Consider the following 14,739-nt stretch of genomic DNA (forward strand, 5'->3'; position numbering starts at 1 on the left):
CCCCAGTTTTTCATTACTTTTAATTTTGCTTAAATTCCTTTTATTATGTATTTAAACATATTTAAACCTACCATTCTTTCTTTTCTTGCATTTTTGTTGCACTTAACACTTTAATTCATCTGGAATTAATTTTGTTGTGAAGAGGTGATACTCACTAATTGTTTCTCCTTTAGCCCACTGATTTGTGATATCATTAATATACACTAACATTTTATGTTTATTTGGGCCTATTTTCTGGGCCGTATGCTTTGCTGTGTTAATTATAATGTTTATTAATTCTTGCTCAAGATATGCCCTTGTTTATTGTTATCTTTATAGTAAATTTTACTGTTTGGTAAGGCAAATTATTTTGATTCTTCCTTCATTTCAAACTTCTTTGGATCTCAGAATAGGTGTTCTGCATTTAGCTAATCAAACATTCCACTTGTTTCCCAGAGTGCTATTATACAAATAAGGTGTAGCTTCTCAGTCTTCACAGGATTAGAAAACGTGAAATATTATCATCAGAACTTTTCATAGAATCAGGAGCAACTGTTGAATGCTCCAGGAACAGAGCTCAGGATAGTAATTAATGCCCGGCCCATAGAGAATAGGAGTGCTGTGCTTGACAAAATGTTTGATGGGACTTTCTAGAGATGTACTTTGGTCACTTTCTAGCCACAGTATTTTTAACCAGTGGGACCCACTGAAATAATCTCTGTCTCCTTTGGTGGACAGTGAAGAAAACCGACTTTTTCCCTGCTGAAAAAATGGAATGTCTTGATAAATGTATCAGTGAATCTGTAAGCAGGGAAATAATATTGTGATAGAGGAATCAACACGGTGTGCTTCAGGGTCATCTCCCCACCCCAGTGGTTAGAAAGAGGCCCTTCCTTGTTAGGGCTTTTCTGTTGAATTTGAGGAAAGTGGAGATCAGTTGTGAACAAAGGTTGGGCTGGACAAATGTGTTTTTCCCAGCTTGGAAAGCAGACTTGGGGAGGGTTAGAGAGGGTTTGGAGGGTGTTGTGTGTCAGGGTAGAGGCCTTTGGGGCTTTGGCCAGGAGTTGTGGATGGCTGGAGAGAGACTCTTTAGCCTCCACTCCAGCAACACCAAGATACCCAAGGTCAAGCACAAGGGCCAGATTTATTCTCTCTTCTCAGAGAAAGAGATCAAACCCTAGGGGATAAAAATGGAATTCCAGGTCCATCTGAAATTTTGTAAGTGCAAATTTACTACAAAAAGAATGTTCTCCTTCCATTTGAATGTAGATTAAATTCTGCCAAATTCCACTGTGCTCAGAAGTCCTCCTAGTTGGTCTCACGTGAGATCCCAGACACAAGAGCCAGGCCACAGTTGGGTAGGAGGTGAACTTAAATCACCCGGATTGGGGACAGCTGGTGAAATACACAATGATATCAAATCTTATAAACATCCAGAATAAGTCACTTGTTCCTCTTCACCTCCATTTCTCATCTATAAAATAGGGGTATATTCTCACATGCCAAAAATGCTTTTTGATAAAACAATGCTGGCAAAACTACATTTGACGAATGATGCTTAAGAACTTTAGGAAAGGGGCGCCTGGGTGGCTCAGTCGGTAAGCGTCCATCTCTGATTTCGGCTCAGGTCATGATCTGATGGTTTGCAAGATCGAGCCCTGCATAGGGCTGTGCTGACAGCATGGAGGCCTGCTTGGGATTCTGTCTCCCTTTCTCTCTCTGCCCTCCCCCCATCCCTCCCCACCAATAAATACATAAACTTTAAAAAAAAGTAGTTAGGAAAAATTCTACTTTGTCACGTACACACACTTTGCTGTCCTTTTGAGTCACTCAGAAGAAAGGAGGAAACTATTAAGGGGAAGGGCATGGTTCGGCAAAACACTGCACGTGGGTGTTTAGAAATAGCAATCTTTGGTGACAACACACAAATAATGCTGCCCCAAAGTGGTATGAGTTGTAGCAAGACACCCAGCTGATTGATGACTCATTAGTTTCCTTCTCGGAATGACTCAAGAAACTCTGCAAGTAAATATGTTGCTTAGGCATTTCTTGATATGTTTGTCAAAGGAAATGACACGTAGGAGAGCAATTAGTAGTAGCAGATAGATAAGCAAAGAGAAGATGTCATTGGTTGCAAACTGGTGGCCTGAGAACAAACAGACCTGCAGATGTGTTTTGTGGTTGGTATATGTCGAAAAATGTTTTGAATTGTTGTCAACATTGAAAAGCTGGAGATTTCATAGGAAAACAATTGCTTGGCGTCCCGGTAGCTGCCTCTTTCTTTAGACAGAACTGTTCATTTGTCAGTTGGCTGTAGTCCACACCACGCAGTAATATCCACTTTTGGTTCCTATTTACGGTGCATAACTGGCCCCTGTGTTCACTTGAGTTTGTAGCCCCTGACTTAGGTAATGCCAAGGTTGGGGAGGGATCCTTTGGGGTCTAGATCAGGACCCTAAGAGGAAGTCCTTACATCTTGAAGAAGTCAATGGAAAGAAAGCTAGCTCAGCATATCTGAGGTAGAATGTTATTCTTTTAATAAAGACATTCTTTAGAGATCACATGTTGTAAGAACAATCTTGTCTTTGTTTTGAATGCATTGTAGCTGAATGGACTCTCATTTAAATAACGGATATATGACACCACTCTGATAGCAAGTGAAAGTTTCTATGAAAGGAAAGGATTCACTTATCTATGGAAACAGTAGCAACTGCTAACTGCCTACCAAACTTTGCAAAAAGAATCAGAATACGACTGGTGGTGGCAGTTAGAACGCTGCATTTTAGAGCAATGGGGACTTTCACAGAATTTACTTGCTATCGTTAAGTATGCACACTTTCCTGTCCTTACAAATCTGGAACAGAGGGCCAGGCAAGATACATGTGTACTTTGGAAAGTTCACAGCATCAGCTGGAAGCCACTGTTGAGCAGAATATTTCCTGGTTCAACAACAGAGAAAAAAAGCCCTCAGTAAAATGACTATATGTATACAGTGAGAGGTAACATTGTAGAAGTGCTGAGGACAGTGGCAGAATCTAGCCACTTTAAGGCATTGGCTTGGTTCTCTCTAGCCAGTGCTGGAAATTGACCATCATTTGGTTGCTTCAGATAATCTCCACTGGCATTTGCATGGTCTCTCCTGGTAATTGTGTGTCTCATTTTAAGGAGTCTGAATCCTTCAGTGCAAGGCACTTCCTTAGTGACTCCTACAACCAGCTGCTAAGTTTGACTTGCCTTCAATAGTTGACCTCAAAAACGCATCAAGATGCATATGCAAATATGTATCATTGCCATCATCTGACCATATAACCCTGGACCAAAAGCTACCAGAGAGCGCGGGGGGGGGGGGGGGGGGGGGGGGGGAGGCTTGATTCTCTCTTCCCCAAGTATGAAAGCTGACCCCTCAACCCCCCTCTAAATTAATGGAATACAAAGTTGATTTGAGTATTTTATTATAAATGTACATTTACTATAAAGCTGTTGCATTTAGACAACTTTTAAATTTTTTTTACTATTTCTCAGAGGCATTTTAGAATAAATATTTTAAATGAAGGTTAGTATAACTGATATAGAACATTGGTCCACCCAGAACAGTAACATCTTTTGGACGGACTCACACATGAGGTGGATCGTTTCAGTCTGTTAAGTCTTACATTGTGTATAGATAACTATATTACGTATTGCATTAATAACACTACATAGAAAGAATGGGGAAATGACATGAAAATTTGCTAGTGAAAAACAAAGAGTGACCCATTTTTCCTTAAGGAAGAGAAAGGACTAGCTTTGGAGTATGAAGGGAAAAATCAGATCTATTTCCTCAGGAACAATAAATCACTCACTTGCCTCATCTGTTTTTTAAACGAACACATTTACATTGTAGCTCAACAGAGCAGAGCATTTTTTTTTCCCTGGGATCTCAAAGATTATTTGAAAAGAAATAGATCATACTCATTATGCTGCATTGGAAAAAACAAGATCTAGTCTGCCCAAGCTGCCATGTAACAGACTCCAAATGAAATCTAAATCAAATATAAATAGAAACAGTTGGCAATTAGAATTTAGAAAATGTTGGAGATTATTCTGTGCTGGTGACTATTGTTCATTATGGGAAAGCACATTTCGCAGTTGGGAGAATGGGGCTTTATTTTTCTTGACTCGATTCAGGCTTCAATACATGTACAATGAGTCTCACTAAGAAATATGTATAAATGGGTTTGTGAAACCAGAAGAGAATGTGCAATATTCATATAATCCTTACATAACGGATGAGTTCCACATGTAAAAAGTATTCTATAAAAATTGGTTATGAATGATCATATTGTACATGTTTTGTGCATTACTTGTGGTAAAGTACTCTGCTAATATCATGCAAAGTGTAAACATCCACATTATCAAAATATTTAATAAAACATGCAGGTGGTTAATCAAAATATTGAACTTAATCTGTACATTTTCAAAACTTTTACTTTTTAATTTTTTTTCTATTTTTCTTTTTCTTTTTCTTTTTTTTTTTTTCTTTTCTTTTTCTTTTTTCCTGTAAGACAGCAAACACCTCCATGGGAAGTCTTGGTGACTTGGAAGTGACTTCATCTCCGCAATGTACTGCATCCATAATTCATCACTGACTATGTGCAACAGCTTTGCATTTTATAAGGCACAATTTTTTAATGAAATGATGTATAAATTTCAATCTAACAATAGCTCATCCAAATGAGAAAATGGTCAAAATACCTCCAGTGGCTGAGGAAATTTCTGCACTTACATGGAACCCGCATGCAGAGAACAGTCTAGCATGTAAATAAATAATTGCTAGCCATACCAAATAAGACACAGAAAAAAATTATTGCTTACACAACAGAAAAACAGCTACTTGATCTCTTTTTATGACTACATTAACCTATTAGGAGTATATCCATAGTCTACATTCACAAAATATCATCCTCACTTATTTGCCATCATTTTAAGGCAGAATAAATAGTTCCCCTTTCCCCAGTCTTAAAGAAAACAGCCTGGAGATCTAAAACGTGATGCTTTTTAGTAACTTGATTCCTTTCTTGGCCAGCTGAAACTCATCACACAGGGCAAAAAGTCAACCAGCTCTCCACAAGAGTTCCTCTCTAAATGTCTCCAGGAGCAAGGTCCAGAATTCTCGATAGTAAAGAGAGTTGGTGATAAAGGAGGATGGAAGAGACCAGTCGTCCACTGCAGTGGGTGGGGCACGATGTGAACTGTAGGTTCTTGCTGATCACACGTCAGTGGCTTATCACAACATATGTCATCGGATCCTACCAGGAGGGACTTAATGCTTTTCTTTAGACACCTGTGCTTCAGGCCCTCAAGGAGAACTTGCAGGCAAGGGTGCGCAGTGGCCACACCTAACGACAGACTGATCTCGATGACAGCTTCCGTATATCCCCTATTGAGTCTCTTAGTCAATCTACAGCCTGAAGAGAAGCCGGCAACGAAGCTCTCACGGCTATCACTGGCCCACCACTCTTCTCAAGATTAAACTTCCTCACAGATTTTGGTGATGACTTTGGAAATGATGACTGAGATATTTCCCTATGGTTCCTTCCTATCCTTGGGCAATGTCCCAGAGTGTATGTCTAGCCGATATTGGGAGGGTTCTCTTTATCTAATATAGACCAGCCTATATTAATGACGTAACTTCCAAAGCACACAAAATCTAACACTAACGGTGCAATAATTTATTGGTATGACTTCTACCTCAAAAGGTAAGTAACAAATGGTTCAGGATTACAGTATACATTATCAGACTAGCGTCTCTGCGTTAAAAACAAGTTATAGCTCAGAGCTATATGATGTGATTTTTAGTTTCCGAAATGCATGAATCGTATGCTTCTGTCTCAGAAGAGCACATATCTCAAAATTGGCATGCCTTGCACTTTCTGCAGCTCCATTCTGTAAACATGAAGTGTTTGATTCCTAGAAAGACTAAAATAAAACAGGTATATTGTATCATTTACCTCATTAATTCTCAGAGAAGAGAATGAACACATTTGAAACCATAAGCCTGGTGGCCCATGCTGAGATCTTTTTGTGAACTACAGGATCATTACAGTTCAGTATTCTTTTGTATATTCTGTGCAAATGCAAAACCAAAACAAAATCAAAACCAAAACCAAAACCAAAACAAAAACCGGAAGAACACAAACACTGTGCTACAAAAGAACAGATACCATCTTTAGGAATAGCCTTTCAAAGATTAGATAAATGCCGAGAAGCCCCTGCACTTGGGATTTTGTTAAACGGTTGCCAGGGGACACTCTCAATAAAGAAACGGTGAGTAATCTGGAAGCTTGAAAACCACGTCACAATGTTGTGGGCTGGCCAGCACCTGTGACAAAGAACACAGAGTAACATTTGGTTAAAGGACTCCACACTTCTTGCCTCAGAACATTTAGACATTTCCAGGATCAGTAATGACCTATGCCCAAATCTCTTCTCTCTAGGGGGGGAATCTTGTCTCACTCTGCTACTCAAAGTGTGGCCCCAGGAAAAGCAGTATTGACATCACCTGAGCTTGTGAGAAATGCCCTTCTTGAGTCCCATCCCAGAACTTAACATCCTAAATCAGATGATCTTCATCAAGTTTTCTACATTGTCTTCTGGGGCAAATAAGCAAGAAAATAATCTCTCTCTTCTCTGTTTCTTTAAGTTTTGGTTTCTCTAAGAATAAAAACATTGCAACATCTGTAGCATCTGATCTACATGTGAACTTTTATAAATAGGATTGCTCGATTTAGTAAATAAAAATACGGAACGCCCCATAAAATTTGAATTTCAGGTAAACAACAAATATTGTTTTAGTGTAAGTATATCCCATGTGATAGTTGAGAGATATTTGTGCTAAATCCTGACCATGCAATATTTGGGACACACACGTACTAAAAAAAAAAAAGGTCATTGTTTATCTGAAATTCAAATTTAATAGGGCAGAAAAAATTTAATGCGCATCTTGTATTTTATCTGGCGAAGGATGGTTTGGGTTCCATATCTCCTGCTGAAACCTTCACAAAGTTTCTCCTTCATTTTAGGTGCCACAGTTGTAATGAGGCGATCGTGACACTGGAAAAGACCCCGGGGATTTTGTTTTAAATGCATTTCACCAGAGTAAATGATGGAACAGCCACAGAGGCACAGTCGTCCAACACCCAAGCACAAATGGCACAAGGTAGCCACGTGACGTGACGGCTTGATTTGTGACAGGTAATTTGTTTTGCACTTCCATTCCCATTTACATATGAACTTAAAAACTGTTTACATTGCTTTTAGGAATTGCATTTTAATATGCTGTTATGATGTTTTTCCCCTCCAAGAGAAAAATTTCATTTAAATGTGACTAGTTACTTGAAGAAAATAGGATTATATATTCAGGTTTTATTATTCCACACAATGAAATTATTTTGTTTCACTTAGAATGCCTATGATGTAAACCACCTCTCACATCTACCCATCTCCCCTATTTGCAACTCAGATCAAAATCAAATAAAAAAGAAAGAAAAATGATTTTTAGCCATTTCTTTCCATTCTGCCTCTTTTTATTGCATCTGGGATATACTCAACCAATTCAAGTGTATTTATACTTCTCAAGCCAGTTATTACCTCCTCTACTATTCACTCTTAAGCTATATTTTTCTTCTTCTGACACCAAAAGAGAAGTGCTATGCTCAGGTATGCTGGTCATTGTCCCTGTCATGTGCTGAGTAAAGTTTAGCCCAAAACACTATTACTATTTATCTGGAAAAATAAACATGAGAGAAGAGTTAGGAAAAATTGGAAAGAATAATTGGAGACAAAGTGGCCATTATTACTCAGTATTAAAACATATTATGAAGCCATAATAATTAAAACTGTACAATATGAGAAAATAAGTTAGTAAGACATAATAAAACATCCAGAAATAGATCCAAATATTTATGGGAACTTAGTTATGGGAAAGCTGGCATTTCAAATTGGTGAGAACGAAAGGGATTATTATATCATATTTGCACGACTTTTAACTGGGAATAAAATAAGTCTGGATATCTATCTCATTTCTTATCCTAAGATACATTTCTGATGATTGTATACTTATATGTGAAAAGGAAAATAACAATTCTAGGAGAAATCTCAGCTAAACCCTTGGAGTGGTAAAAGTTCTTCTAAATAGGGGGCGCCTGGGTGGCTCAGTCGGTTAAGCGTCCGACTTCACCTGGGTCACGATCTCGCAGTCCATGAGTTCGAGCCCCGCGTCGGGCTCTGGGCTGATGGCTCAGAGCCTGGAGCTTGCTTCCAATTCTGTGTCTCCCTCTTTCCCTGCCCTTCCACCATTCATGCTCTGTCTCTCTCTGTCTCAAAAATAAATAAACGTTAAAAAAAAATTAAAAAAAAAAAGTTCTTCTAAATAGGAAGCAAAACCCAGAATCCAAAAACTAACTAACTAACGATATGTTTAATCACCTTAAGTGAAAATCTTTTCTATGAAAAAAGTTCACAAAGTGGAAAGACCAATGACAACTGCAATAAGCAGCAAATATAAAATAAAGGGAAAATTTCTTTAAAAAATTTTTCTTAATGTTTATTTTTGAGAGAGAAAGACAGAGAGAGAGACAGAGCACAAGTCCGGGAGGAACAGAGAGAGAGGGAGACACAGAATCCGAAGCAGGTTCCAGCCTCTGAGCTGTCAGCACAGAGCTCTACGTGGGGCTTGAACTCATGAACCGTGAAGACATGACCTGAGCCCGAAGTTGGATGCTCAACTGACTAAGCCACCCAGGTGCCCTGAAAATTTCCTTAATATACAAAGATCAAGTCGTTCAGATCAAGTGTCAATAGAACAATGGGTAAAAGGTAGAGAAGAAAGATAAATTTTTTATAGCAAAAAAGAAATATAAATGGTCAATAAACACAGGAAGAGATGCTCAAATTCACTTATAGTTAAAAGACATACAGATCAAAGCAATGAGGTTTTCTCTTTCTAACGTAACAGAGTGGAAATTTAAAAAGTTTGATGATATCCAGAAGCGACACAGCATGGAGAGAGAAAGAGGCTCTCTCATACACTTTGCAGGGAAAGTGCGCTTTTCTGGAAGATAATGGGACACGTTGCCTGAAAATTTTAAAAGCACATGATGGTTGGCGGTCCCATGGCTCAGAATCTACCCTACAGATAGGCTTTCAACTGTTCATGAAGACATATATACACGGATGTTCACTGGAGCCTTTACAAAAATATCTAAAAACTGGAAACAACCAAAGCCCCCATTCATGGAGAATTAGTTTTAAATTATGGTAAGTCCATACAATGGGATGGTATTCAGGAATTAAAAAGCCTTTGAAAAGAATGTGGAGAAAGAATACGTTATATGAAAAAACTGCCGTAATATATCATTAAGTTAAAAACAAGAGCCACAAAATGAACAGAACATTTGACTATGCGATTAGCTTTGTCTAAACAATACGTGTGTAGGTAGACGTATTGCACACATACGCATCTGTGTGTATGTGTGTGGGTACAAATATATAAACGTACACTCTGTCCCTCTCTCACAGTGGTTAATTTTGGAGACTTTCACTTTTAATTTGGTATCTTTTTAAACAACCCAGTTTTCTAACCTTATGCCATTCATAATTTTATTTACTTTTTCTTTTGAATGTCTATAGAAGTGATCTAGGCAGGGAAGTGATGAGCCTTCTTGCTTTCTTCTTAGTATCCAAAGAAAAACAATCCTGGGAAAATATTAATTATAAATATAAAATAAACAAAAAAAATCCTTTTAGTCTGCCTCCAATCACTTTTTAATTTTTCATCTTACCAGACTATTACAAATCATAGACTATTCCAACTCCATGGTTCTTGTCTTTAGATTTGGAATTAAAAGCAGTTAAATTTTTTTTATAGATACGCAAGAAAAAAATTGCTGGCCTAGATCCAAAAACCTAGTTTCCAAAAGAAATGACAATGAGTCACCCAATGTCTCAATCAAAATAAAAATCTGGATGAAAACAGGTCACTGTCACCCAGAGGTGGGTTCAGGTTTGTTCTCTGCTGACATCCTTCAAGCACTTTAAATTATGAAAGAAATGCACATTTACACTACGTTTAAAAGCTGGCTCAACAGTCCTTCAACCTAACAGTGCCCTCTTCTGGTTCTATGGTTCACATTCATCTGGTTCACAGAGGTTGAGAAAAATGTATGGAATTTACGGAAGGTGATTGGAAAAATCACTTTGAAATCTGGGAGGAAAGCGTTTAGTTCTCCATTCTAATGTATAAAAACAAAACAAACAAAAATACAGTTTAAATAAATATATTTAATTACTATATATTATATATGTGTGTATACTTACAGATTATATACAGTATACTGTTTTTTTTTTTGTTGATCATTTTATGGACTTTAGCTCTTTTTCAAGATTTTTCAAGATTTATATATATCACATATGAATAATACATAATATAAAATTAAATTCAGTATTATGTATTATATCAATATTGTATCTTATATCAATATTATATATTATATAAATGATATATTATATACAATTACTTTCTCTAGGGGCACCTGGGTGGCTTAGTCAGTTAAGTGTCTGGCTTTTTATTTCACCTCAGGTCATGCTCTCATGGTTTGTGGGTTCAAGCCCCATGTCAGGCCCTGTGCTGACAGCATGGAACCTGCTTGGGATTCTCTCTCCCTCTCTCTTTGCCCCTCCCCTGCTTGCACTCTCTCTCTCTCTCTCTCTCAAAAATAAATATCTATTTTTAAAAAGCTTAAAATTAATATCTCTATATAATATGTGGTATAAATAGTTCAGTTTGAGGGCAGAAGCTCAAAGTTGGAACTGTTTTGATTTTAAGTCAAACGTTTATCACAGATCAAAACCACCTGGGTTTGATCCAATTCTTATTTCCCATTATTTATTAAAATAGGAATATGCCTCTCTGAATTTAGTAAATCTATAGCAATAAAACAACTTAATTTCAATTGTACTCTTAAAATCTTCAGGCTTGCAGATTTAGACCTGTTAAAAAAGACCAAAAATGTCCCTTCACTTACTTTGAAAAATGATAAAAGATTCTTGCATTTCAAACTCCATCTCTTCACTTCCATTTTTTTCTTAAAGGTAGAATTTCTGACTGAATTTGCTAGACGTCTCCTGCTATCTAGGTTGCCCACCAGAAGGACTGTGGGCAGAAGGACTTATGATGGGGAGAGGATTCAGAGGCGAGCTACTTGCAGAATTTTCTGAACAGCAGCTGGGCAACAGCACCCCCTGGTGCCCTCAAAACCAACAAGAACCTTCCTTCTATGGTTTTAGACCCAGACATGACCAGAGGGCAGGCTGCTCAAAGGAGCTTCAGGGCAGCACGGATTTGTCAAGCTCTGTTTGTGTCCTCAGGTGTTTTGCAGGAAGGTGGGGTGGGGATTCACAGAGAAGTAGAACCCATCATTTTGTCTCTAAAGGAGCTTTTAATTCAGTTGGGAACAAAACCAGATCATGTCATGAAACTCCTGAGTGCAGGGAATGGAGACATTGCGGAGTTGGTGCTTGATCTGATGAACACTGGAGAGCCACTGTTCACATTTAAACCATCCCAAATGGTGCTGGTCTTCTAAAGATATGCCTCTACAAATGAGGAGTGTTTCACAGACCTTGTTATCTTTCTTCCATCTCACCCAAATCTCTATGGTGAGCTCAAGCAAGGTCTCAAACTTAGTCTACAGTTTTTACCTGCTGGTGTACTAATGGATAAAAACATTTTTTCTGGATAAAAAGAATTTGGCCCACACAGTTAATGTCACTTCCAGTAGGAAACAAATGGTAAACAGAGATTATTCCATTATTGTTTCTTTCACCTAGATGCTAATAAATCTTACCCTCAGAGTAGGTATGTCAATCAATGAGGAGGTTCTGTAAGAGGCATGTGATCGCACTCACTCATTTTGAAGCATCCTTCCCCACACCCCAGTACTTACTTCTGGATCGCATGTAGCAATCATTACAATTTAGAAGACCATTTCGAATCCTAACATCCGTCCCGCTTACTGCATCTCCAAGCTGTCCTTTACAAATTCCACACTGTAGGGCAGAAAGAACAGAACTTATAAGGTGTACGAGAAGTCATTTCTTTATAATGCTTAGCTGTGGTTCCCACAAATACACAACAATCACGCGTACAACCTCCACATGTGTTGTGTTAGATGCCGCACCACGGGCTGACTTACAGCCACAACACGCTTCTAGCAATTTATCCTAACTCCTTGTATTTTACAGAGAAGGACACTGGTTCAGAGGCTCCCTGACTTGTTCAGGGCTGTAAAGCTGGCAGGTGATGTCAGGTTGGTCCCAAATCAAGACAGAACAGCCACTTCAAACAGATGAATCCACGACCAATGGATTATCAGTTGACACTTGTCTGTGAATAATCTTTAAATGCTTTCCAGAATTGTTGGCCTGTTCTACCGGATCAGGATTACTAGGAAAGAGCGATTCCACTTTACATTTCCACACTAAAAGCAGTAACACCCAGAGTAACAAACCCGCTGGGAATAGAACACCTCTTAGCAAAGTCAGCCCGAGTGCAGGAGGAGGCTGGGGGCTAAACTGCACTGGTTGGAGCAGAGAAAGTGGCAATGGGGGCTGGTTCAAAGGCCAGCCTCTTGCAGGGGTGTGTGTGTGGGGGGGTGTTAAGACCCAGCTCCCAAGTAGAGGGCCAGCCTCAGACTCATGCTCCGAGGTCACCAGGGGCAGAGGAAGGCTTCATCCAAATGACGTGAGAAGCTCCGACTTCGCAGGGGTTGGGGGATACATCTAAGAGCTGATGTGCCTTAAGCGTCAGACCAGCTCCAGGAAGTGAATAATTAGAGAGAATGAAGGCCTTGACAGCTAAGAAGGCAAGTCTCCAATCCCTTGAGAAACTGCAAAGACTCTCTGCCATCTGGATTATTTCAAGTTCAGAGAAGGTCTTTGAGAACAAACTGGTGTTGGAACATGTTACCTTGGCATTGTCATGAAATTTTAAAAAGTATATTCTTTGAGCCTCAAAACACTCTAAGACAATTTAGGATATACATTGTCTAGCTTCGTTTTACAATGAGAATATTGATAAATTGAGTCTAATTAAGTACCCATGTAGTGTTTTGCCCATGATATGTCTTACTTTCCAGTAATTACTGCTAGATTATTAAATAACATCAGTAATTCACTCACTTTCTCTGAGCTAATAGGTAAAGTGGGAGTTATTTTAAACCCATGCAAGTTTACTTCATAGCTGAAAAAGCTATCAACAAAGAAACAGAACAAAATTCAAGAGGGGAAAAGAAAGCGTGTTAGCTTAATGAAGAGGAAAAAATGACTCTTGTTTAGAGTTTGAGGGTTTAGCTTCAAAATTAGATATTAACTTGAACTGTGTCCATGAGTGAAAAACAAAAAGGAAATGCTGAAACAGAACAACTCGTAAGTTTTGTAATAAATGAGCTAGAAGTGGTTAGCACACCTCCTTTTAGCGGGGGATCTGGGATTAGAACATAGGCTTCCTCATTTTCAATGTATTTATCAACTCATTCATTGAAAACTATCTACTGACACCATCTCTGCCAGGTTCAGAGGAAATCGTGGTGAGCTGGACAGACATGGTCCTGTATGGAGCTGACAGTTTATTTGAGGAGAAGATAATTACACATTTAAAAAGGTGAGAGACAAGGACCATGAAAGGCTCTCTAAGGACCTGTAACACAGGCAGCTGACTTAGTCTGGTGGGCAGGGCAGCTTCTCAGAGGGGGCGATATTCAATCTGTCATCACAGGCATATTCGTTCGGAGACCTACAATTCTGCAACTAGCTATTAACCATTTAATTGACAGAACATCTTTCATGAAGTCAAGGCAAAAACCCTTTGAGGTCAAGTCACTTGAGTGTCAGAAGCAGCGAAGATGTTATATTGCAAATAAATCCACATGACCTTCACAGATTCAGAGGTATCACTGTCCTGCCAGGGTGGCTTTCTCTGCTTCCTGCTGGAGTATATGCTCTTGAGCAACGAAAACAGTCTTGGAAAGACACTGCGCAAATTGGTTTTGCTTCTTCTTGCCCGATATCCCAGAGGGATGTGCTGGAGGATGGGCTCCAAGAACAGCACTTCTGTACAACCTAGAGGGGCTGGCCTTCCAAGCAAAGGCTGTCAGGGATTCCAGGAGGTACTTTCTCAGCCCAGAACGATGCCAGAAGACATCACGGAGCTGCACTTGGGGAGGAGAGTGGTGCTTACATACCCGAAAGCACTGGATGTGGAAATAGAGCTGGAGGGTCTCAATGATCATTGCAGCTCCTTTACCCAAAGGGAGCCCACAGGACGAGCACAGCTTCTTCCCGCTGATAGACCTAGGTTTCAAAATATATGTAACAATAAAATGTTCATTTAGAATAGTTGGTCAAACACACAAACATGTAGCCTCATGTAAAAAAAAAAAACAACAAACCACAGATTTTAAAAATGTTTATGTCATTAATGAAATGGTGATTACTGAACTGATAATGAGCAGGAATTAAGCATTAGAGATGACTTGCAAACAACTGCTAAATACAATAGGCTTCCACGATGGTATGGAATTTGGGGTGTGTGTGTGTGTGTGTGTGTGTGTGTGTGTGTGTGTTTCAGTTATTTGTTTTAAGAAGTCTATGTTGTGTCTATTCAACCACAATGATTAAATGCCTTGAAATGACTCAATGTTATTTATCATAGGTTTTCTTAAG

General features: G+C 38.8%; 1 protein-coding gene across 18 annotated transcripts in view; it reads right to left on the reverse strand.

Annotated features, from left to right (window-relative positions):
* Nucleotides 1–4,366: 4,366 nt before the first annotated feature.
* The window catches only part of LIMCH1 (LIM and calponin homology domains 1), a 327,424-nt gene continuing 317,051 nt past the window's right edge, over nt 4,367–14,739 (reverse strand). For all 18 annotated transcript variants that reach the window (XM_030313975.1, XM_030313969.1, XM_030313970.1 and 15 more), the window contains 3 exons: nt 14,259–14,367; nt 11,964–12,066; nt 4,367–6,340 (listed from right to left, as the gene is read on the reverse strand). In XM_030313975.1, coding sequence (XP_030169835.1) covers nt 6,315–6,340; nt 11,964–12,066; nt 14,259–14,367 — 238 coding nt within the window. In that variant the 3' untranslated portion in view covers nt 4,367–6,314. The remainder of the gene's footprint in view (nt 6,341–11,963; nt 12,067–14,258; nt 14,368–14,739) is intronic.

This window comes from Lynx canadensis, chromosome B1 (genome assembly GCF_007474595.2).
Source record: "Lynx canadensis isolate LIC74 chromosome B1, mLynCan4.pri.v2, whole genome shotgun sequence".
NCBI classification, from domain to species: Eukaryota; Metazoa; Chordata; class Mammalia; order Carnivora; family Felidae; genus Lynx; species Lynx canadensis.